General features: G+C 28.5%; 9 protein-coding genes across 9 annotated transcripts; 6 read left to right on the top strand and 3 right to left on the bottom strand.

Moving 5' to 3' along the window:
• The first annotated feature begins 39 nt into the window (after positions 1-39).
• Positions 40-4,233, top strand: l(2)gl (LLGL domain-containing protein l(2)gl). Its single transcript, XM_075822366.1, has 7 exons — positions 40-589; positions 675-772; positions 832-1,384; positions 1,446-1,636; positions 1,714-3,188; positions 3,251-3,947; positions 4,002-4,233. Exons 1-7 carry the CDS (start codon positions 488-490, stop codon positions 4,177-4,179), a joined length of 3,294 nt encoding a protein of 1,097 aa, XP_075678481.1. The 5' UTR covers positions 40-487; the 3' UTR covers positions 4,180-4,233.
• Positions 4,234-4,366: 133 nt separating this feature from the next.
• On the top strand, positions 4,367-6,437 carry Mrgn1 (Mahogunin ring finger 1). The gene is made up of 2 exons (XM_027342597.2): positions 4,367-6,009; positions 6,084-6,437. Exons 1-2 carry the CDS (start codon positions 4,620-4,622, stop codon positions 6,323-6,325), a joined length of 1,632 nt encoding a protein of 543 aa, XP_027198398.1. The 5' UTR covers positions 4,367-4,619; the 3' UTR covers positions 6,326-6,437.
• Positions 6,323-7,497, bottom strand: LOC113792685 (mitochondrial amidoxime reducing component 2-like). The gene is made up of 2 exons (XM_027342601.2): positions 7,238-7,497; positions 6,323-7,183 (listed from the first exon to the last, which is right to left on the bottom strand). The coding sequence occupies exons 1-2, from the start codon at positions 7,377-7,379 to the stop codon at positions 6,393-6,395; spliced, it is 933 nt and encodes a 310-aa protein (XP_027198402.2). The 5' UTR covers positions 7,380-7,497; the 3' UTR covers positions 6,323-6,392.
• Positions 7,498-7,565: 68 nt separating this feature from the next.
• Positions 7,566-10,469, top strand: Vps53 (vacuolar protein sorting 53). Its single transcript, XM_027342593.2, has 4 exons — positions 7,566-7,713; positions 7,791-7,915; positions 7,973-8,126; positions 8,191-10,469. Exons 1-4 carry the CDS (start codon positions 7,675-7,677, stop codon positions 10,417-10,419), a joined length of 2,547 nt encoding a protein of 848 aa, XP_027198394.2. The 5' UTR covers positions 7,566-7,674; the 3' UTR covers positions 10,420-10,469.
• On the top strand, positions 10,467-12,562 carry LOC113792696 (uncharacterized). The gene is made up of 2 exons (XM_027342612.2): positions 10,467-10,889; positions 10,957-12,562. Exons 1-2 carry the CDS (start codon positions 10,580-10,582, stop codon positions 12,456-12,458), a joined length of 1,812 nt encoding a protein of 603 aa, XP_027198413.2. The 5' UTR covers positions 10,467-10,579; the 3' UTR covers positions 12,459-12,562.
• Positions 12,552-14,182, top strand: LOC113792689 (transmembrane protein 60). Its single transcript, XM_075822385.1, has one exon. It carries the CDS (start codon positions 12,645-12,647, stop codon positions 13,017-13,019), a length of 375 nt encoding a protein of 124 aa, XP_075678500.1. The 5' UTR covers positions 12,552-12,644; the 3' UTR covers positions 13,020-14,182.
• On the bottom strand, positions 12,863-14,317 carry LOC113792684 (cathepsin O-like). The gene is made up of 3 exons (XM_027342600.2): positions 14,025-14,317; positions 13,854-13,965; positions 12,863-13,801 (listed from the first exon to the last, which is right to left on the bottom strand). Exons 1-3 carry the CDS (start codon positions 14,172-14,174, stop codon positions 13,026-13,028), a joined length of 1,038 nt encoding a protein of 345 aa, XP_027198401.2. The 5' UTR covers positions 14,175-14,317; the 3' UTR covers positions 12,863-13,025.
• A 97-nt stretch (positions 14,318-14,414) lies between these two features.
• On the top strand, positions 14,415-15,515 carry Apt1 (Acyl-protein thioesterase 1). The gene is made up of 4 exons (XM_027342603.2): positions 14,415-14,731; positions 14,784-15,135; positions 15,209-15,313; positions 15,377-15,515. Exons 1-4 carry the CDS (start codon positions 14,586-14,588, stop codon positions 15,419-15,421), a joined length of 648 nt encoding a protein of 215 aa, XP_027198404.1. The 5' UTR covers positions 14,415-14,585; the 3' UTR covers positions 15,422-15,515.
• Nup188 (nuclear pore complex protein Nup188) lies at positions 15,393-21,037 on the bottom strand. Its single transcript, XM_027342591.2, has 3 exons — positions 20,876-21,037; positions 15,861-20,811; positions 15,393-15,778 (listed from the first exon to the last, which is right to left on the bottom strand). Exons 1-3 carry the CDS (start codon positions 20,908-20,910, stop codon positions 15,527-15,529), a joined length of 5,238 nt encoding a protein of 1,745 aa, XP_027198392.2. The 5' UTR covers positions 20,911-21,037; the 3' UTR covers positions 15,393-15,526.
• Positions 21,038-22,268: the final 1,231 nt, after the last annotated feature.

The following is a 22,268-nucleotide window of genomic DNA, read 5'->3' as shown; positions in this document are numbered from 1 at the left end:
TGATGAGCCTTTTATTTGTGATGTGATGTGTGTTCTATTGAAAGATGGGACTTTTATTACATTTCGAAGGATCATTGGAAATTTTCTTTTTCTTTTTCTTTTTTTTGGTTGGATTTCCGAATGGATCATGATCTTCAAGATTTAATCAAATAGAGATTTCCATTCGATTCACAAAACATTTGTTTTTATTGATTTTTGATTTTACAAACAAAAGTTTTTATTAATCAACGAAATTTGAATTACCAAAAAAAAGTGACGTGTATTCTTTTGTTTATATTAACGACGATTGATTGATTAATGATTTTTGTGTTTGGCTACGACGACGACGATAATAACATTTTACACTGTTTAGAATGACGTTGCTTTAAATTTTGAAAAATCGACGAAGAAGAATTGAATTTTTATATTTGAAACTAACCACCACCATTATGTCAACAAACTAAAAATTTCAAAACAAAACGGAAAAAAAAATTTGATTCAAACAAAAATGAAATTCTTTTTGGGAAAAAGTTCACAACATCATCATCATCATCATCAAACAGCATCGGATCGATTAAAATTGTATAAAGATTTTTATGAATTTCGAAAGGTTTGTTCATTGATTCATTGATTTTTGTGATTGATCAATCCACCATTGATCAAATATCGATTTGTTGTTTTTTCTCTGTACACAGACTGTTTTGCATGGATTTCCTGCCAATCCATCTTGTTTAGCATTCGATCAACAAAATCGTTTATTGGCAATAGGAACAAAAAATGGTTCATTACAAATGTATGTTATTTTGATTCGAAATTCGCAAGTTTTTTTCATTTTTTCATTCAAATAAACAGTTATGGAAAATTAGGTGTCGAATTTCATTATCAATTCGAAGATGATGATAATGATTGTCAAGAAATTGTTCAAATTTTTTTCATTTCAAGATTAGCAGCTATATTATGTTTATGTGAAGATTTTTCCATTCATTTATTGAAAATTCCAACCAAATCCACCAATTCAGATATAACAAAATTATATTCGAATAATTTTTTTGTACAAAACAATGATGGTGATAATGATCATCATACAAATCAACAACCTTCAAAAATCATAACATCATTAGCATTGAATGAAAAACAAACCATTTTGTTTATCGGTCTGAATAATGGTGATATTCAATTGATGAACATTGATGATTCTTTATCATTGAAAGATGATTCGACAATCAAATTGGATGAAATATTAAAATCAATTCCAGAAGATTTGAAATTAAAACCAGGTTCAGTTGAAGTAATCCAGGAACAACCGGGTCAGGATGGAAAAATTTTGATCGGTTATAATCGTAGTCTGATTGTTTTATGGAATTATCAACAAAAATCGTTGGAAAATTATTTCCATATTGAACAGGTAATCAAGGTTTTTTGCTTTCGTTTGTTAAATTCATCTTTTCTTTGAATGAATTTTTCAGCATCTTGAACATTTATCATGGAACAATGGTAATGGTGGTAATGATGGTTTTATTAGCTGTCATAATGATGGTAGTTATAATGTTTGGTCCGCGAATCAAGAACAACATGATTGTAAAAATTTTAAATTACCATACGGGCCATTTCCGTGTAAAGCAATTAGGAAAATATTTTGGAATTCATCACCATCCGGGTAAATAACGATTCGAATCTTTTTCTGTTTCCTATTTTAATTCAAATTGTTTTTCTCTCACTTTGGTGTTTAAATAGAGAATATATCATTTTTAATGGTGGTATGCCAAGAGCATCATATGGTGATAAAGAAACCGTATCCATTATACATAATATTGATAATAATAATGGTGAAAATTCATCATCAGCCAATGAAAGAAATATTGTTCTGGATTTTACATCGAAAATTGTTGATTTTTTACCAATATTTTCATCAACCGAAAATAAGGATGATGATCATTCATCAAAACTTGAAGCATTAGTTGTATTAGCTGTTGAAGAATTAGTTGTTATCGATTTACAACATCAAGATTGGCCACAATTTAAATTACCATATTTATCTTGTTTACATTCATCACCAATAACATATTCCCAATATTATTCTAATGTTAATCCAGATATTTTTAAACAAATTTTGGATAGTGGAACGAATGAATCGAATGTTAAATATAGTCAAAATAATTGGCCAATTAATGGTGGTATTGCAGCTATATCAACATCAACGGGTTCATCAGCTACATTGATTAATGATCAACAACATAATTTATTAATTACTGGTCATGAAGATGGTACTGTTCGTTTTTGGGATTCATCATCAACAAGATCGCTAAAATACCTGTATACAATACATACATCGAAGTTATTCAATTTGAATGAAGATGATATTTTATTGGAAAATGATGGTGATGATCATAATTTAAGTGGTGGTCAAGATGGTGAAGATGATGATGATCAAATTGAATGGCCACCATTTCGTAAAGTTGGTCAATTTGATCCATATAGTGATGATCCACGTTTAGCTATAAGAAAATTAACATTTTGTCCGGAACAAGGTCTGTTGGTTATTGGTGGTACTGCTGGTCAGATAATTTTATTTGATTTTAATGAAAAACCATTGGAATTACGATCAGAATTTATTGAAATACGTATTATTGATGAAAAAGATTCATTCATATGGAAAGGACATAATTGTTTACCGGTACGAAAATCAATGATAAAATTTTCTTCGGGTTATCAACCAAAAAATTTTATACAAATTTATCCACCTGCTGCTATAACAGCATTAGTTATTTCAACATGTTGGCAAGTCGTTAGCATTGGTACTGCACATGGATTTACATTATTTGATTATCAAAAAAATTTACGTTTAATTGTCAAATCAACATTAAAACCAAGCAATATTTCATCAGCAATGGGTGGTGATGCATTAATTTCACGTAGAAAATCATTTAAAAAATCATTACGTGAATCATTTCGTCGTTTACGTCGTAGTCGTTCACAAAAAAGTAAACGTAATATTCAAAAAACTAATCAACAGCAATCAACAGGTAAAATTCATGAAGTAAATAATCGTTTAATGAATAATCGAACGATTACCGAGCAAATTGATCATCATTCGATTAAACCGGTTGAACGAGCAATTGAAGCAAACGTTACCAATAAATCTTCGGATGATATGATGAGTTCGATGGTCAGGTTTTTTTATTTTTGTTCATCACCAATCATAAGTAACAGTAAGTAACTAATCAATTTGGACATTTGTTTTCATTTGAAAATTATCATTATCATTTTTCAGATCAACTTTGTCCATCGTTTTGGGTCGGTACAAATGCCGGAACACTTTTTATCTATGTTTTAATGAATGATAAAAATGCATCAACGACCACGACAACTTCGATTCGATGTTGGCAGTTAGCCAAAGAAGTACAATTAAAACATAAAGCACCGATAATATTCATTAGATTAATTGATTCGAATGGTAGACCTTTATCGGAAAATATTTTACCATCACAACAACAACAATCGATAGAATCGAATGAAAAATCGATATCGATACCGAATCGAATATTAATTTGTTCGGAAGAGCAATTTAAATTGTTTAGTCTTCCAAATTTTAAAACCATACAAAAATTTAAACTAACAGCACATGAAGGTGCACGTGTTAGAAAAATTGATTTTGGAAAATTTTATCATAAACAAAATTCCAATCTAATGGAATATTCGCTAATGTTCCTAACAAATTTAGGTGATGTTAATGTATTTCAATCATGGCCAGATTTTCGTCGAAAATATCAACAACAAGTGCTGAAAAAAGAAGATATACATGGAATTTGTAGTTTTATTTTTACTAATAATGGTGAAGGATTCTATCTAAAATCATCGAGTGAATATCAAAGATTTACCCTTTCAGCACGACGATCAGATCAACAAGAATGTCATATAAAATTGGCCGAAATTCAAGCAACGAATGAAACGAATTCGAATAAAATTTCGTAAGTAAAACAGAAAAAAATTCATTGAAAAATTCATTAATTTTCTGCATTTAGTAACAGCAATATCACGACTGATGACGATAACGATAATAATAATCGAAATTTGTTGAAAATTTCACCGATTAAAAATCAAAATAATGGTGGTGTGGGTGCTATTTCTTCAAGTATCGATCGAAATGGTACTATAGTAGCTGCTGCTGTGGAAGAAAATGATCCCGAGTCGACATCTTGAATTTCTCATTTTTTTTCAACGAAATTTAATAAAACAATAATCGACCAAGCCTAATTCACTCTCTGATCAGCTCTGATGATATTTTCTCTCAATATTCTATTTGTTGTTTTTAATTTTTTTTTAATTTCATTTTTTTGGACTTTTTATTATTGGAAACAAAATAATATCCAGAATCTTTTTTACAAAATATAATTTGATTTTAAAAACTGAAAAAGACAAACGGAAACTGATATTAGTTTTTCTGTTCGATTCTATTTACACCTAACCATGACCGATTGGGACGAAATAATTTCGCGAATGATTTGTTTACATTTTTGTTGTTGTTTTACAAATTGAAAACTTTTTTTCATTTTTACTTTTGATTTGATCATGATTTATTTACAACATCTTCTTTTAATCGATTGAGTTTATATTAAAATAAATAACATTTTTTAAAAAGAATGGGAAATTTTTGGTCAAACACAAATTCGAATGATGCTCAAGAAAATTCATCAACAAATCATTATTATTATTATCCACCAAAAAATGGAGCAAGATATTTTGGTTCAACATTTATTATGGGTAATGATAAATTTGAAATGACACAACCAGAATCATATTTGTTTGGGGAAAATTCCGATTTAAATTATTTGGGTGGAAAACCAAGCCCGTTTCCATATGCAGCACCATTTCCAAATGAACCTATGCAAATGTTACGATCATTGATTAATATTCGTAAAGAAACGGCCAAATTGATCAGTCCGGATAATGGAATCGATGTTACTGATATTGATAATAATGTCGCCGACAACACAACAACAACAACAACGAATAACAACTATACAATTGAATTTATATTCGATTCAGATGTTGATTGTTCAATAACAATATATTTTCTTTGTAAAGAAGATATTACATCGCAAGGAATTAAATACATTCCAAAAGATCAAACATATCGTTCGGAAACATTCCATTATAAAGCTGGAATTGGGCAATTATTTTCACAAAGTTCATCACTGTTTAATCCACAAAATTATAATATTAGTGATTTAATTTATAATATTTTCGATGATAAAGGTGAATTTAATACCGGAGCTCATTATCCATTGGTTATACATTGTGTATCGGATGAAGGTGATCAACCCAGGCAATCACATTCATTAATAGCAATTATTGAAAAAGTTTATGATCAAATCTTTGCATTGAAACCAATTAAACAGAAAATATTTGTCGATGGTCTAACATATCTGCTACAGGAAATTTATGGTATTGAAAATAAAGCCGATAAAATTAATAATGATAAACTAATGGTATCATCGATGAATAATGACCAAGATGATCAAGATAAATCATTTGAATGTGTCATATGTATGAGTGATTTACGTGATACATTAATATTACCATGTAGACATTTTTGTGCTTGTTATAATTGTTCTGAATCATTAAGATTTCAAACAAATAATTGTCCAATTTGTCGTGTACCATTTCGAGCGCTGTTACAGATAAAAGCTTGTAAAAAAATTACAACAACGCCAACAACAAATAATAATAATTCTTCGGGAACAGTGTTAATAAATTCAAAACAACAACAATCATCAGAGGATTTATTAAATGATGTTTTGATTGATATACCACCCGGTTATGAAGCAATACCATTAGTTGAAGCATTAAATGGACGATCAACAACAATTCAATCGGATATTTTGGCGTCGAAAAATCGATTATCAATCAAATTGAAAAATGATTCGAAAATGGTCAATAATAACCGAAAAGAAAATGAACAAACTGAACAAATCGACGACGATAGTAAAGATGTCATGGATAAAAAAACTGAAAATTTCAATTCAAAAGGTTTGTTTTCATTTTGGAAAATTTTGTTTTGGTCGATTAATTGATTGTTTTTGATCTTTTCTAAATCCAACCAGAACCGGTAATCTTATCTGATGATAATGCTAGTGGATCATCATCATCGACATCATCATCATCATCGGGTACTGCACAAGAAGATAATGCACAATTAATGGAAAAACAAGCATTATTAACAACAACAACAACAAATGTTGTAATGACGACAAAGGGGAAAAATGATGATGATAATGTGGATGATGGTTCGATTACTAATAACGATAATGATGATCCAATAATAAAAACATCCACGACGACATGATTTGCTACAAGGATTTTTAATTTTTTTTTTCGTTTTTTTTTGTGTTTATATAAATCAATAAATCGATTTAAATAATTTCTAATTGATCATTAATAAAAATTTTTCCATTCGATTTTGGTATTAAATTTATACCGAACAATGGTGCTTTTTCATCCCATTTTTTATCAATACGATAGGATTTTAGCGTTTTCAATGGTTCTTTATCCGGGTGTTGAATACCTTTTTCCGGATCGACTGTTGTCATTACACAACGATCACATGGTTTTGGCATTGAAAATTCTAATGAATTTATACGAATATTTTTCCAATTATCTTCATCATATGGATCAGCATTTTCAACCAAAATATTTGGTCGAAAATTTCGATAATCTACCAATAGATTACCATTTAATCGATGATTTAAATCATCAATTGAACAATCGTTGATTAACATGATTGGAAAACCATCTTGATAAACAACATGATTGTCTAATAAATTATCAAAAACTTGTGATTGACGATGTTGTAATTCGGGACCAATACGTAATAATTTTGTTTCGGAATCTAAATATCGCGAAAACCAATCCGAAAATTCTTTTCGACAAACATAACCTTCTGTTTGTTGACCCCAAATTTCTAACGAAACAATATCGTTAGTAATCAAATTATCATCAAAATATGGAATTTCCAATGTTTCCATTTCGGGTGCATCAAGAACAATGTTTTTATCTTGAAGCTTCAATTTGATTAATGCAAGTTTTGGTTTGTTACGTTGGGTAAGCATAATGTTTTTCTGATTCACCAAAACCATGGAACGATCATGGAAATTCATCCATTCGACACCAGTGCTAACAATATCAAGATGATCAACTTCGAATCCTAAATTTTTTTTAATCTATAAAAATTATTCAAAACAATGAAAAATAAAAATACCTTGTAAAGATTTAATTGGATAGATAATTAATTTTTTAATTTTTGGAGGTCCTTGTCTTGATCGTTTTATCCATGATTTTAAAATTATCAATCCGGATAAAATGGTTAAAGCCAAACCGATTTTTGTTTGTAAATCGTTCATTATTTTGTTTATTTTGTCTTGTTTCTCTCTCAGTGGCAAATCAAAGTCACAATGAAAAAAAATGTACCTTTAAATAGAAAACAAAATCGATGATAATCATTTTGGTGAAAATCAGAAAATTGATAATTCGAATGATAATCATTCGAATACGTTGTTTATGAACAGTGAATCGAATCCTTAAAAAAAATTCCATCCAAAAAATCTCAATTTTTTTTGTTTTCATTTTAAGAATGACGTGAATTAAATGATAATTTTTTTGGATTTCCATCAAATTTAACAACGATAAAACGAAACAATGGATATTGCTCAACATGTGAATAATATTCTTGAAAATGTAATTTTAACGATAATCGATTCGAATGATTCGAAGTTTTTTGATTGATAATGCTTTTTTCTGTTTTTTCTCGTTAGATGATCATATCGAATTCACCGCAAACCGAATTGACAACAATCGAATATATTAATAAAATATTTCCAAATGAACAATCATTATCGAATATTGATGAAGTTTTAAAGATTTTAAAAGATAAAATAAGGTAAATGGTCGATTTTCACTGAATCATTTATTAATAAAAATTTTTCCAATCCAAAAGTGTTTTAGATAAAGAAATTCGTCAATCAATTTGTTCACAAAAAATTGTCGAAGAAAATGGTCGAAAAACATTGGAAAATGCACGTGGATTAATTCTAAATTTATCCACTGTAATACATGAGATAAAAAATCATGCAAAACAATCGGAAAAAATTGTATGGTGATAACAATTTCAATTTTCTTTTTCTCATTGAAATAATCATTTTGTTCCTCACACAGGTAAATGAAATTACATGCAATATTAAACAATTGGATAATGCAAAACGAAATCTTACCCTTTCGATAATCATGTTAAATAACCTGCATATACTTGTCCAAGGTACATTTATATTAAAAGATTCAAAGAAAAAACGTCAATATGGTCAAGCATCACGAACACTTCAGGGAATATTGGATGTCCTAAAACAATTTGATCGTTTTAAACATATTCCACATATATCAAAATTAACTACGGATATTGATGAAACATGTCAACAATTAGGTGAACAAATTTTGGGCGATTTTCGTGAAACATTTGAAACAAAAAATCATTCAAAACCACTTCAACAAAATCAAATTCAATTGTTGGCTGAAGGTTGTTTAGTATTATCGAATCTGGATTCAAAATACCGACGTCAATTGATAACATGGTTAGTTGATTTGGAATTAGTTGAATATAAAGCCTTGTTTCAAGATAACCAGGATATTGCATGGTTGGATAAAATTGATCAACGTTTTGCATGGCTAAAAAAACATTTGATAATTTTTGAAGATAAAATTGGTTTTCTTTTTCCACCTGCATGGGAATTGAGTGAATGTATTGCAGTGGAATTTTGTAAAATTACCCGACAAGATTTGATTCAAGTTATGAATAATCGTTTTATTGAACTTGATGTAAATATTCTGCTGCCGGCAATATCAAAAGCAACTGCTTTTGAAAAACTTTTACAACAAAGATTTTCTGGTTCAACAATTTCACGACAGGAAAAAACCAATTCGAAAAACGTTTTTACCGGTTTAATTACATCATGTTTTGAAAATTACCTGAATATCTATGTCGAAGCACAGGATAAGAATTTTGAAAAATTAATCAATCAATTTGTTTTGGATGAACAAACAAAAAAACAGCAACAACAACAATCATCGATCAATCAACAAGATCAAGAATCATCAACGATAAAAGCAGAAATATTTGGTTCAAGTGGAAAATTATTTACACAATATAAAAATTGTCTAATTCAATGTATATCGTTAAGTAATCGTCAACCATTGGTATTATTATCGGAAACATTTCAAAAATATCTTCGTGAATATGCAAATAAGATATTACAAAATCAAATACCACGTGTTGGATCAACAACATTATCATCACTTTCAAATACAATTTCCAATACAACGGCAAGTAGCGGTGGTGGTGGTAGTTCAAATGTTTTTTCATCAGCTGCATCATCATCATTATCAGCTGCTGGTGGTCTGATACAAATATTCCTCAAAGATTTAGATAATAAATCATATACAAATGAAGAAATTCGTCAAATTTGTTCAATAATTTTAACAGCAAATTATTGTTTGGAAACAACCCGGCAATTAGAGAAAAAAATTCAAGAAAAAATTGATTCGAAATTTTTGGATAAAATTAATATGAATAATGAATTGGATATATTTCATGGTATTGTTTCAAATTGTTTACAATTATTATCACATTCATTAGAAAATCAATGTGAACAACCACTATTAATAATGATTCGAACACAATGGTCAAATTGGGGTACACCAATTGGTCATAGTCAATATATAACATCGATTATATCAATATTTCATCAATCCATACCATTAATTCGTGAAAATCTTTCCGATTGTTCAAAATATTTTTATCAATTTTGTCAAAAATTTATTCAATCTTTTATATCGAAATTTATTGGAAATCTTTTCAAATGTAAACCACTTAGTCAAGGTGCTGCTGAACAATTATTGCTTGATGCACATACATTGAAAAAAATCCTTCTGGAATTACCGGAATATAAATCGGGTAATTCCGGTTCGAAGACCGTTTCACCCACAACCTATACTGATACTGTCATTGCTGGTATGACAAAAGCTGAAATGATTTTAAAAATTTTATTAGTTCCCGCCACTCCAGCCGAAATGTTTGTTGAAAATTATTTCAAACTGTTTCAGGAAAAAGATTTGAATGAATTTCAAAAAATAATCGAAATGAAAGGTATTAGAAAATCGGAAAGTTTTCAATTAATTGAATTATTTAAAAAGAAAATCGTTCATTATAATTATGAAAAAACCAATTCAAATTTTATGAAATTAGCGATTCAGAATTCGGAATCAGATACATCAACAACATCAACAACAACGATGACGACTACAACAATGACATCGAATAATGCTGAATCGATAGGATCGATTGATTCGAATCGAATAAAAAAATTGGAAAAATTAATTAAAAATCGTTTATAAAAATTGAAAAATAATTAAAAAATAAAATTCGTTTTTAAAACGTTTTTCAATGCGATTGTAGCGCACTCTAGCGTCTAACGAATTTCTTTTTCACAACATCCGTTTTATATGTTTTTGTTTAGTTGTGTTTAGTTTCAAGTGAAAAAAAAGAATTTCGAAAATGTCTAAATTAAGTGCAGGTTTATTAGATTTGATCCTGGAACAACGTCGTCAATCAGATCAACAACCTATTGTACAGATTTTAGGTTCAAAAATAATGAGCAATAATCATATTCGTGCAATCGTGTTTGATGGTCAAACAATCTGTCAACATTGTATTTTTATTTCATCAGAAATTGATCAACAATATAGTGATGGTAAATTGCAGAAATTTACCATTATACGTTTGAAACAATATTCATTATCATCGATACCGAAAAAAGATAATATTCCTGTTATATTGGTTCAACAAATTGATATTCTACGAAATGGTTTGTGCAATACAATAGATTTACGTTTACAGATTCCATGAATGTTTTTTTCTCATTTCAAAAATAGGTAATGAAATTAATCGACGATTAAAACCAAATGAATCGATCGATACGGAAATTGTAACCGAATCGAATGAACCAGTTGACTCAGACATTCAAAATGAACCGATCGATCATCAATCTGATCAATCATCAAATCAAAATCAAAATAATAATAATAATATACGTCCGGAAAGCATTACACCGATAAATGTTTTAACACCTTATTTTAATGCATGGACAATTTGTGGCCTTTGTATTCATAAAAGTCAGATTCGTTGTTTCGCTTCGAATCAACATGCGGGTCGTTTATTTACATTCGATTTGTGTGATGATTCGGGTGAAATTCATATCGTTTGTTTCAATGATGAATGTGATCGATTTTTCAATTTGATTGATGAAAAACAAATGTATTTTGTTGGCCGTGGTATGATAAAAATGGCAAACAAACGATTTACATCGATTCATAATGATTATGAAATTACATTGACCCAGTCAAGTTTTGTTAGACCAGTATGCAACAATCAAAATCAAGATCAGATTGAAATGCCAAAAATGCGATATAAATTCGTAGAATTATCATCGATCGTTGATATTCCGGCAAATACAATGATCGATGTAATCGGTGTAATACGTTTAGTTTATGATATGAAAACATTGCTGAGTAAAAAAACATCACGACAAATGTTAAAACGTGATATTATTATTATTGATAAATCAATGGCTCAAGTACGATTAACATTATGGGATTATAATGCGGAAAATTTTCAAGGTCAACCGGATCAAATTATAGCATTAAAAGGTGTAATTGTTAATGATTATCGTGGTAAAATTTTATCAACACGTGATACTACACATATTTTAATTGAACCTGATTTACCTGAAAAAGATCTATTAAAATTATGGTATCAATCAATTGTCGAACAAAATGATCTGTCAATCAATTTTAAATGTCTTTCTTCGGATCAATCAGAAATCAAAAATGATAATAATAATTTTAATAAAAAACGATATATTGCGTCGATTACATCGATAGTGGTTGGTCAATTATTAAAATTTCAAACAAATGCTACGATTATTGGTTTCAATCCAATCAAATATCATATGTATAAATCTTGTGCATCGTCAACGAATCAATGTTTGAAAAAAGTATTGGAAAACGAGGATGGAACTTACCAATGTTTAAAATGTAATGAAAAATCTATCAATTTTCAATGGCGTATGATTATACAATTATTTTTAGCTGATTGTTCGGGATCATTTTATGTAACCATTTTTAATAATCAAATTGAACAAATATTGAAAAAATCCGTTTCCGAATTGGCTACATTAATTCAAACGGATGAAAATCAATATTTAAAAATTCTTAATCAAATCATTTTTAGACAATTTTCATTCAATATTTATAGTCGTAATGATTATTATAATGGTGAAATGCGTTTACGAAATACTGTCATACAAATGAACGAATTGAAATCAAAAAAACATTCATCCAATTTATTACAATTGATTCAAACTATGATCAACTAATTAGATAAATGATGATTTATGAAACAAAAATATTAATTTCAAAATCTATATCAGATCTGTCGCCATCTTTCGGTATATTTTTTCTTTAATTTCTCTTTAATTATTGAGCAAAAGGAAAAATATTTTAGTTTTTTAAACTTTTTCAAAATAAAAATTTCTTTGATTTTATTATTTTTGTTTAAAAAAATGAGACTTTCACATCGATCATTGTTTGTTTCATTATTGATAACAGTTTTCCTGATCATATTATTAGGGAAAATTGATGGCCGATCCAATTGGACATGGTTTTCAATATTCACACCGATTTGGATTCTTGATCTTTTCACTTATCTATTGTATTATGCACGGCAACGTACAACAGAATTTTATTATGATTTTAAATCAAAACATATCATTATTGGAAGTATAATTTTAAAATTAATTTTTCAATGTTTATTATGTGTTAAATTAGAATATTTCGAATCATTATCATTATTTATTGTTTTTATACCATTATGGATATTTTTAATAATCATATCGGTAAATGTTTTTCGTGAAATGATTATCAACGATGAAGATTAATGATCATTATAAAAATGACTTTGGAATATCGACAAGATCTATTGATGAAATTTCTTCAGCTATTCCGCACAGGTTATCACCAATAGCAATATGTACATAACCATTTATACCGAAATCTAAATTCCATGTATTTCGTACACGATAATATGGTATTGGTCCGGATAAATCATAACCAGTAATTTGTACAGCATGATTACGATTATTAAAACAATGATATTGAATGATACCACCAAGATAATTTTGCCATGTTGATGCATCAACTGTTGCTATTACTGGACCATGATTAGCAATCATACAAATTACTTGGCGTTCATTACCGACTAAATTTTCACAAAGATGTTTCGTTTGAATTCGCACACCGGAATGTTTTGCCGGGGAATCACTTTGACAATTACCAGCAATCGATTTGGATGGATAATCTTGCAATGTTTCTAATGATATATTCTTATTGGACATCCATTCTAATGTTGAGCATATATCACCACCATTACATCCATGATTTTCCGAACAATCAACCAATTGTTGTGTACTAAATTCTCGTAATGTTTTATTCGTTTTAATGGCCAACATTGATTCAACAGTAGTGGCAATACTGTAAGCCCAACATGCACCACATTCTCCTTGATCACGAATTTGACTAACAACATTTTTATCACGCCAATCAAATTTTTGAGGTATATTATCATCGTCAATAGGACTAGTTACCGAAAAAGATTCAACAGTATTTCGTCGTGTTTTCTTATTCTTCTTCTTCGATGATTTTGAAACATTATTTTTTAAAACTGAAAAGAGATTTGATTTAGAAAAAGTTCAAATAATAATCAACAATCATACCGATTTGTTTAAATTCCTGTTCAGTTAAATCGGAATATTTGGTCAGGCCAAACAATGCACTATTTTTATGTTGTCGAAATTGATTTAAAAAATTAATTTTTTTCAATGATTTCTAGCCAGAATTGAGAAATAAGTTTAATTTTGAAAATCATCATCAAAACAGCAACAAACCTCAAAGATTTTTATCCGATAAATATATTCATCAGGATTATTTTTATATGATTTTTCAAAATGATCAATAAATTGTTCAAACTGAATCTGTATTAGATCTGTACTTTGTTTAACAATCAATAAATTTAATAAAAATCGAAGAAATAACATTCTTTAAATTTGATTTTATCGATTGATAATTTGAATTTAAAGGTAAAATAAAATCGGTTATAAGCAAAAATCGAATCCGTTGGATTTTTTTTTGTTGCTTCAAATAACGCCATCTCGTGATGGGAATATTTATTTCGAATAAAAATGGCCGAAATTTTTTTTACATCTTTCGTTCCTGATCAGCTGAAATTAAATTTTTTTTCCTGTTTTTTTTTGGTTCCAAATGAATTCAAAAAGATGGCGTTTTGTATGATGAAGGAGAAATAAGGAGCAACGATAACAACAGCAGCATAACGAGACTCAAAGTTTTTCTTTTTTCATTTTCTTAGTTTTTGTTTTGGTCAGTTTCTTCAGATTATCCGTATCATCCACATCATCAACATTTGGTCAAAAGCTAAAAAACCATCCAAAATGAGCCGTAATGTTGTCGTGAATGCTGTTGGAAAACCAACAGCATCGATAATTTTTTTACATGGTCTTGGTGATACTGGACATGGTTGGTCATCGACAATCAAAGCTATTAAACCGCCACATGCCAATCTGATTTGTCCAACAGCGTAAATATTTTAATCTTTACATGATTTACATATGATAATTTTGTCATTTCAGTGATATAATGCCAGTTACATTGAATGGTGGTTTTCCAATGCCATCATGGTTTGATTTATATTCATTAGATTCGAATGGCCGAATTGATGAACCTGGTATTGAACGTGCAAAAACATTAATTCAGGGATTGATTAGTTCGGAAGAAAAAGCTGGTATTCCATCTAATCGAATAATTGTTGGTGGATTTTCACAAGGCGGTGCATTGGCACTTTATTCCGGCTTGACTTATCCAAAACCATTGGCTGGTATACTTGCATTAAGTTGTTGGATTCCTATGCATGATAAATTAACAATCAATGAATGTAATAAAAAAACACCAACACTTCAATGTCATGGTGATGCCGATCAAATTGTAAGCAAAATTTTGAAGTTTTTTTCAAACACAAACATTTAACATTTGATTTTTTTCCATTTGTTGAAATCAGGTTGCTTTAAAATGGGGACAAATGACATCGGAATTTTTGAAAAAACACTTAACTAATTATCAATTTAAAATCTATCCAAGATTACAACATAGCTCAAATGATGAGGTAATTTAATCAATAGGCCAATTCATTTAAAATTCTAATTTTTTTTTTTTTTGACAATAATAGGAACTGCGGGATATGAAAAAATTTATTGAAGATAATCTTAATTAGGTCATTTTATTTAAAAAAAATTGAAAAATTATTATCATTATTTTTTCGAATTTGAATGAAAATTATTATCAATAATAAATATAGAATTTACAAATGTTGTTTAAATCAATTCCATTCGGAAACATTCATTAATAAACTACCCGAATGATGAAATGGTAGAATGTTTTCCATCATATTTAACATAATTTTGATAAATGGATTTTCACATAATTGTACATTTGTTGTTGTTGTTGACATAGACGACGGTATCGGTTTTATTGGTGATATTTTCGTCAACATTGACAATGAAGAGGATGATAATGTTTGTTTACGTGGATGATGATGATGAATTGATTTAAGATTTGATTTGAATGTATTCTATGGGGGAGGTGGGAAAAAACAATAAGAAAAAAATATTTAGAAAATATGAAAAACAAAATGAAAAAAAGATTCAACTAACCAATTCATTGAGAATTTCATGAAAAAATCTTTGTTCATCATTCGGAATGGATTTCATTGAATGTTTTGCAATCAATGTTTGTATGAAGAAAAACATTAATGATAATTCTAAAAGTGATATTTGTAATTGATCATTAGCATCATCACCAGCATTGCCATCGCCAATCATTCCGATTCTTTTTCCATTTTTTTCTTGTTTAATCAAAAAGTTTATCAAATTTGCCAATGATCCAAATGTGAGAATTTCATTTGAATCAACATTTGGAAATGAAAAATTTGTTGATATTAATAGATTATATTTTCCATTATTATCATTATCATTATCGATAATATCGGTTTCATTTGCAAACAATGAAAAAATTTCTGGTGAAACATCCAATAAAAATTTCATTGATTCTAATAGCATTTTTAACATCTGATTTTGCAGCAAATCATGAGCATCATTTTCTCTTTTATTATTATCATTGGTCAATTTAGCGGGATGATAATCTTCTAAAAATGTTTTCAATACCAGCGATGGACGTAGTAAAAATGCAATCATCATATTCGTGGATAAAAGTATTTGTTCGGTAATTATTTTGTAGGAAATAGAATGATTATTTTCCCATATCGTAACATAATTGGATGTTGATGAACACAGTTTCAATATCAATAATGTTAATTGTACGATACGATTCGATGGTTGTCGACGAAATGCCGAAAAAATTTCACGAAATATATCCAAATATATGGCGATAAATGATACACAACATTCAGTAAAATGATGTCTCAGATGAATAATCATATTGTTTACAGTTCGAACGATTTGTGCAAATATCGAAATATCATATTTAAAATCTGGATCCGTCGACATTCGGTCGATGATTCCATTGGTGTTGGACAATGAGAAATTCACTGAAATTTGATTGACAAAATTCAATGAATTCAATAAACTTGCGCCATTAGATGAATATGATAATTGAACAAAATATTGTGAAATATTTTGTACCAAATCCAGGTGTAAACGTTTACGTAGAAAAAATATAACCATATTTAGAATTTGTTCACTTGTACCAAAATAACGTAATTTATTTAGATAACAATCTTCAATTGATGAAATTTTTGATGCTCGTTGTAATATGGTAATCACGATCGATAGATAAACGTTAATTAAGCGTTTTTCTAGTTGTAAATTTGCATTTAAATTACCATTCAATTGTCTGGCCATTAAACGAAATGAATGATTTAATAATTCCACGATTGAACCAAACAGTTCTTGTTGTTGTTGATCTTGTTGGTCGTCATCGTTGGATCGCTCATTATTCAATTTGATCAATAAAACACCAAGTGAAATTTGTGAATTAAATGAAATTGATTCTTTATTTGCTTGAATTCGTCGAAAAATTTCCACCATCATCGTTAATAATTGTCTGTTATCGTTTAATCTTGCGGTCTTTTCATCATGAGCAGATGTAATAATCAAACAAAGATTGGAAAATTTATTGATTAATTTATTGGATGTTTTTGAAATATTGCCATCGCCATTATCGATCAATATCAGTATATATTGAAGTAAATCTTTGACAAGTTTTGAAATTACTGATTGTTTTTGGTTATCGATAACGATAAATTTGATGTATGATGCAAGAAAATCTCTCCAGCCATCAACCAAATTGATAAAATCATCCGACCATAATCGATTATCAATTAATTGCTGATGTATATGTTTGGAAAAATTTTCAATCATTTGTTTATCCAGAATTTCTTTCATGAATAATTTTTCTAAATTTTTACAAATTTCATCTTTTTCCAGAATTTTGATAAAATGAATTTCACGTGATAAAATTTTCAATATAAAACTACATAATGAATTATCGATATTCTGATCAAACAATGGAAATGATATTAGCGACCAAAATTTTTCATTTTGTTTCAATTTATTCATTGCCATTAAATTTGGTTTGAGCCAAAATTTCGTCACAAATTGCAATGATGAATAATGTAATTCATATGGACAATGATATTGACCATCAAATTTTTCTTCCAATATTTCGATAATCGTATTCAATACACTGCTATTAGTTTGTTGTTGATTATTGTTGGTAACATTTAAAAACATTTCCACTAAACCAGGTTGATATTCAACACAAGTAGACAGGAAATTTAATAATGCAATTTTAAAATTTAAATCTTCAGTAACCGTTTCCAACCGGAATAGAAAATGATCACGAATAAATTCCGTATGTGAACCAAAACAAGCCAACATTGACATTGGAAATCTTATGGCTAATTGTTGAATTAATTGCAATGCATTAATAGCCAAATAGATATCATATTTTTGACATATGAAATTTGTAAATATTAACAACATATTTGGATTACTATTATTTGTTGATGAAAAGATAATATTTTCAATAACAGATTTATCTTTCAATGATGATAATTTTGTCAATTCGGAATACATTTCCAATAAATTACTTAATATTGATATCGATATACGAATACTAACAATTTGATCATCTTGTTGTAGCAAATATTCATTACCTGAATTGATAATTTTCTGTCGTACAATTTCTTCACCACTTTTAATAATCGATAATAATTGTTCAGCAGCTTGACCTTCCATCAATCGTATGATACAAATTTTTTCAATCATTATCAATTCATCGGCTGTTTTACGTCGAACACGATTAATTATCCGATGAAAGATATCGATACACATTCTTCCAATACAATGACGATTACATTCACGACGATAATTCCATAGTTTATATGACGGAAAAATATCATTAATAATAAACATAAACGATGCAATTATTGATGATTCACGATAAAATTCTTCTTTCGATACAAAATGTGACATTAATGAAAGAAATGATAGGGTTAAATCATAATTTCCTTTAATAAATTCATCCGATGCAAGAATATAACCCAATGTTGAAATATTAGTATCAGTACCGGTTAATATTTCTTGAAATTGATTATGAAAACCAATCATATAAGGGAAAAAACGTTTATCATTCAATAATGACCAAACAGTTTGTTCATCCGAATAATTTTGACGCATCATTTCAGTTGATAATTTAATTACGGCAGCCATAAATAAACGAATCGTTGTTTGATCAACTGAAACAATCATTTTGAATAATTCCAATAATAATCGGATGATTCGATTAAAATCTTTGATATTCGAATATGAATGATGTGAAATCAATTCCGAACAAATAAATGCCAATTTACTTATTTCATTCAATATAACTTCATCATTTATAGTGGAATACATATGACCTTGTTTAATTTGATTGATTAGATATCTTAATCGACAATAAAGAATTTTCCAACCATCCATTTTCAGATCAATCCATCGTACCAAACGACATCCTTCATAATAATAAACCATGCCACGACAACCATTTGGTAATATTAATTGATGATCATTGAAAAGATAACGATCACGAATCAGAACAATTGATTCGTGATCAGTTTGAACAACGGGACAATATTCATTTGAATCTAATGAATCAAATGTTTCGGTGAATGATGTTAACATCTGAATGATCGATAATTGTTCAAACAGATTTCGACACTTATTTGTTTGTGCTAATGAATTCAATAAACTTAATAAAAGATGTGTTTTATATGGAAACAGATTCAATGCATAACGAAGCGATAATCCTAATCCGGTGTTCAGGCCAGAATCGAACAAAATCCGAGCAATAACATTGTTGGAAAATAAATTGATTAATAATGGTATCAATGAATTATCATTATGATGATGAAGAAATTTTTCAAAATCAAACATTGAAAATATTGCCTCCAATAGATTACCAATAATTTCATAGATTAAATTATGAACAAAACTATGTTTCAATAGATCCATTGATGGTAATGAAAGACAGCTATCTAAATATTTAAACATTTTCAATTGTAATGCATTATTACCCAGACGTTCCATTAAATCTTGATCTTGATCATCTTGAATCGTACAGAATAAATTGATAATAGTCCATGAAAAGAACAGCAATGAATGTTCTTGAGCAGTACTATTTAAATTGATTATTATTTTTGAAATCTTTTGAATAATTTCGAAGTTTTCACTGCGAAAAAGGTAATGTTCAACATTATCATCATCATTACATTTTCGAAGACCATTTGGATCCAGAAATTCAACGATTAAAATTGTTTTAAGAAAACCAGAAAATTGATCTAAATTTTGCATTTGAGGACAACAATGATAACCACGATTATTTGTTGAATCGAATCCAGTTTCTTGAAAAAATTTCAATAAATCTAAAACATCTTCAGCGGTTGGTTTAAAATTTTTATAATAAAGAAGTAGCAATTGCAGGATTTCAATCTCCTCTTTTCGAATATTAACCGTGAGATCGATGGAATTTTTTTCACCTAAAAAATTTAACACTTTTGAACGAGGTTTTTCATGAAATCTTGTCAAATATTTCAATTGTGCAGTTAATTTTTTTGATATTTGCCCATTGGTTGTAGTGTTGATATGTTTAAGAAAATCTTGAAATATTTTTGCATAAACATGTTCACTTTGTTTCCAATTACTTAGAATTTGTTTCAGGCAAAATAATGCAAAAATTCTTTCAGAATAATAATAATGCCAAAGATTTTCGAATAATTTTTTCATCTGTTTTTCATTGGCAAATAATGTTCGTGCCATTTCAGGTGTACCATCAAATTCATACAATAAATATGATTGAATTAAATCTAAACATTGTTTAGCATTAAGATCAAGTAGAATGCTTAAATTATGCAGAATCGAAGGTTTGACCATTGAATTTTTCATTTCCATCAATTTCGATATGGAATCAACATTAATATCATGTGGTCGATAATATAGGATACCTTCGATTAATTGTTTTTGATTCAATTCCAATTCATCGGCTATAAATTGTAATGATTTTAAATTCAATGACCCGGATAATAGTGTCCATAAATTTTTCATTGATCTTTTATTAGTGAATGAAATAAGTGTTAAAATTATTTACAAAATCAAAAACGAAACAAACATACCTTGGCAAATCATCCGATCCTTGATTTGAATCCATGATTGTTTTGTTGTTTGATTAAGATTTTCAAATCAAAATCAGAAAAAAAATCTAAAAATTTTCGAACACATGAAGAGGGAATCATCAACACGCATGACAACTATCGATATAATCGTTCGGCTAAAAACAATCGATTGTTTCGATGGTATTTGAATTTTGTCGTCTAACGGTAACGCGACTAATTTTGCTTTTGTTGTTTCTGTTTGTAAATCCGGAAAAATATTAACCCCCAGAGAAAAAACGACGACATTAAGAAGATTGTTTTTCTTCATTCATTTTAAGAAGTTTTTTCTTCCTATTCTGAAGCAAAGAATATTTTCAAAAGAAATAAAAATGTCTTGGTTTTTTTTGGTATGTTTCACAATGTGTGCAACTTGATCATTAATCATACGACCATATAAAGTCCATCGTGAAACATTCACGATGGTTCATTTCATAATGGATATTGGAGAGTTTTTATGCAAAGCAAAAATGTTTTTTTTTATTTCAATGTCGCCAACAAATAAAAAACATTGCATTTTTCATCATCTTCTTGTTTTTCACTATTCCACGAAGAAAAAAATGACATTCATAATGTAAATGTACCATTTTTTTTGGTTCAAAACAAAGTCTCACACCCAAAAAAGAAAAAGAAAAAATGATAACTATTATATCGCGATTCTGGGCCCTGTTATTATTATTTTTTTGTGTATGTCTATAAAGAGTTTGAGGAGGGAGAGAAAAAATGAAACAGGAAAACAAGCTTAATGAACAAAATTGATCATAATTACCCACGACAAACAAACAAAATATCGTTTGAATTTTTTTTTCGGTTATCGTGCAAAATTCAACAATTAATTGATAAATTGATTTTTCAAAACAAAAAGAAAAACATGGCAAGAAATTTAAATCAAGTTAATTATCTTCGTTATAAAAATTTTTCGAATCGAATTGAAAGTTGAAATTCAACAAAACATTCGAAAACAACAATCGATTCTATCGATTGTTTTACTTTCATCACTTTTTTTCCTGTTCGATTCGAATGTTTATTAAACATTCGAATCACGAACAATATTGATCATCATCACGAGAAAACTTTGTCTCCAAAAAACAAACAACAATATTTGATATTTGGTTATATTTTTTTTATTTACTTTTTTATTATCCTTTTTTGTTTTACTGATCAAATTTGTTTTTTTTCTCTTATTGTTTTTTAGGTTTTTTGTTTTACTATCGGGTATTTATTCGTTTTTTTTGTTTAAATGTTTGATTCTTTCTGTTGTCGATGTCGAATAATAATAATATTGTATGTTCTCATCTTCAATTCTATTCTCATCTTTGTTTCCTATAGGAATAATAATAATAAAAATAAATGCCGT

This window comes from Dermatophagoides pteronyssinus, unplaced genomic scaffold (assembly GCF_027571235.1).
Source record: "Dermatophagoides pteronyssinus isolate colony J.1.1.1.1 unplaced genomic scaffold, Derpt_VIB-CSIC_2022.12 sq0016, whole genome shotgun sequence".
Lineage (NCBI taxonomy): Eukaryota > Metazoa > Arthropoda > Arachnida > Sarcoptiformes > Pyroglyphidae > Dermatophagoides > Dermatophagoides pteronyssinus.
Note: the sequence above shows the minus strand (reverse complement) of the source record. Positions and strands in the feature narration are given on the sequence as shown.

Bases quoted from the DNA above. Each gene is read 5' to 3' on its own strand.
- Mrgn1 (XM_027342597.2), top strand. From the start codon at position 4,620: ATGGGAAATTTTTGGTCAAACACAAATTCGAATGATGCTCAAGAAAAT. The intron at 6,010-6,083 runs GTTTGTTTTCAT...AAATCCAACCAG, and splicing joins TGAAAATTTCAATTCAAAAG to AACCGGTAATCTTATCTGAT.
- LOC113792685 (XM_027342601.2), bottom strand. From the start codon at position 7,379: ATGAACGATTTACAAACAAAAATCGGTTTGGCTTTAACCATTTTATCC. The intron at 7,184-7,237 runs GTATTTTTATTT...AAAAAAATTTAG, and splicing joins TCCAATTAAATCTTTACAAG to GATTCGAAGTTGATCATCTT.
- Vps53 (XM_027342593.2), top strand. From the start codon at position 7,675: ATGGATATTGCTCAACATGTGAATAATATTCTTGAAAAT. The intron at 7,916-7,972 runs GTAAATGGTCGA...CCAATCCAAAAG, and splicing joins ATTTTAAAAGATAAAATAAG to TGTTTTAGATAAAGAAATTC. The intron at 8,127-8,190 runs GTATGGTGATAA...TTCCTCACACAG, and splicing joins CAAAACAATCGGAAAAAATT to GTAAATGAAATTACATGCAA.
- LOC113792696 (XM_027342612.2), top strand. From the start codon at position 10,580: ATGTCTAAATTAAGTGCAGGTTTATTAGATTTGATCCTGGAACAACGT. The intron at 10,890-10,956 runs GTTTGTGCAATA...TTTCAAAAATAG, and splicing joins AATTGATATTCTACGAAATG to GTAATGAAATTAATCGACGA.
- LOC113792689 (XM_075822385.1), top strand. From the start codon at position 12,645: ATGAGACTTTCACATCGATCATTGTTTGTTTCATTATTGATAACAGTT.
- LOC113792684 (XM_027342600.2), bottom strand. From the start codon at position 14,174: ATGTTATTTCTTCGATTTTTATTAAATTTATTGATTGTTAAACAAAGT. The intron at 13,966-14,024 runs GTTTGTTGCTGT...AATTCTGGCTAG, and splicing joins ATCGGATAAAAATCTTTGAG to AAATCATTGAAAAAAATTAA. The intron at 13,802-13,853 runs GTATGATTGTTG...ATCTCTTTTCAG, and splicing joins ACAGGAATTTAAACAAATCG to TTTTAAAAAATAATGTTTCA.
- Apt1 (XM_027342603.2), top strand. From the start codon at position 14,586: ATGAGCCGTAATGTTGTCGTGAATGCTGTTGGAAAACCAACAGCATCG. The intron at 14,732-14,783 runs GTAAATATTTTA...TTGTCATTTCAG, and splicing joins AATCTGATTTGTCCAACAGC to TGATATAATGCCAGTTACAT. The intron at 15,314-15,376 runs GTAATTTAATCA...TGACAATAATAG, and splicing joins AACATAGCTCAAATGATGAG to GAACTGCGGGATATGAAAAA.
- Nup188 (XM_027342591.2), bottom strand. From the start codon at position 20,910: ATGGATTCAAATCAAGGATCGGATGATTTGCCAAG. The intron at 20,812-20,875 runs GTATGTTTGTTT...CACTAATAAAAG, and splicing joins GGATCGGATGATTTGCCAAG to ATCAATGAAAAATTTATGGA. The intron at 15,779-15,860 runs GTTAGTTGAATC...CCTCCCCCATAG, and splicing joins ATGAAATTCTCAATGAATTG to AATACATTCAAATCAAATCT.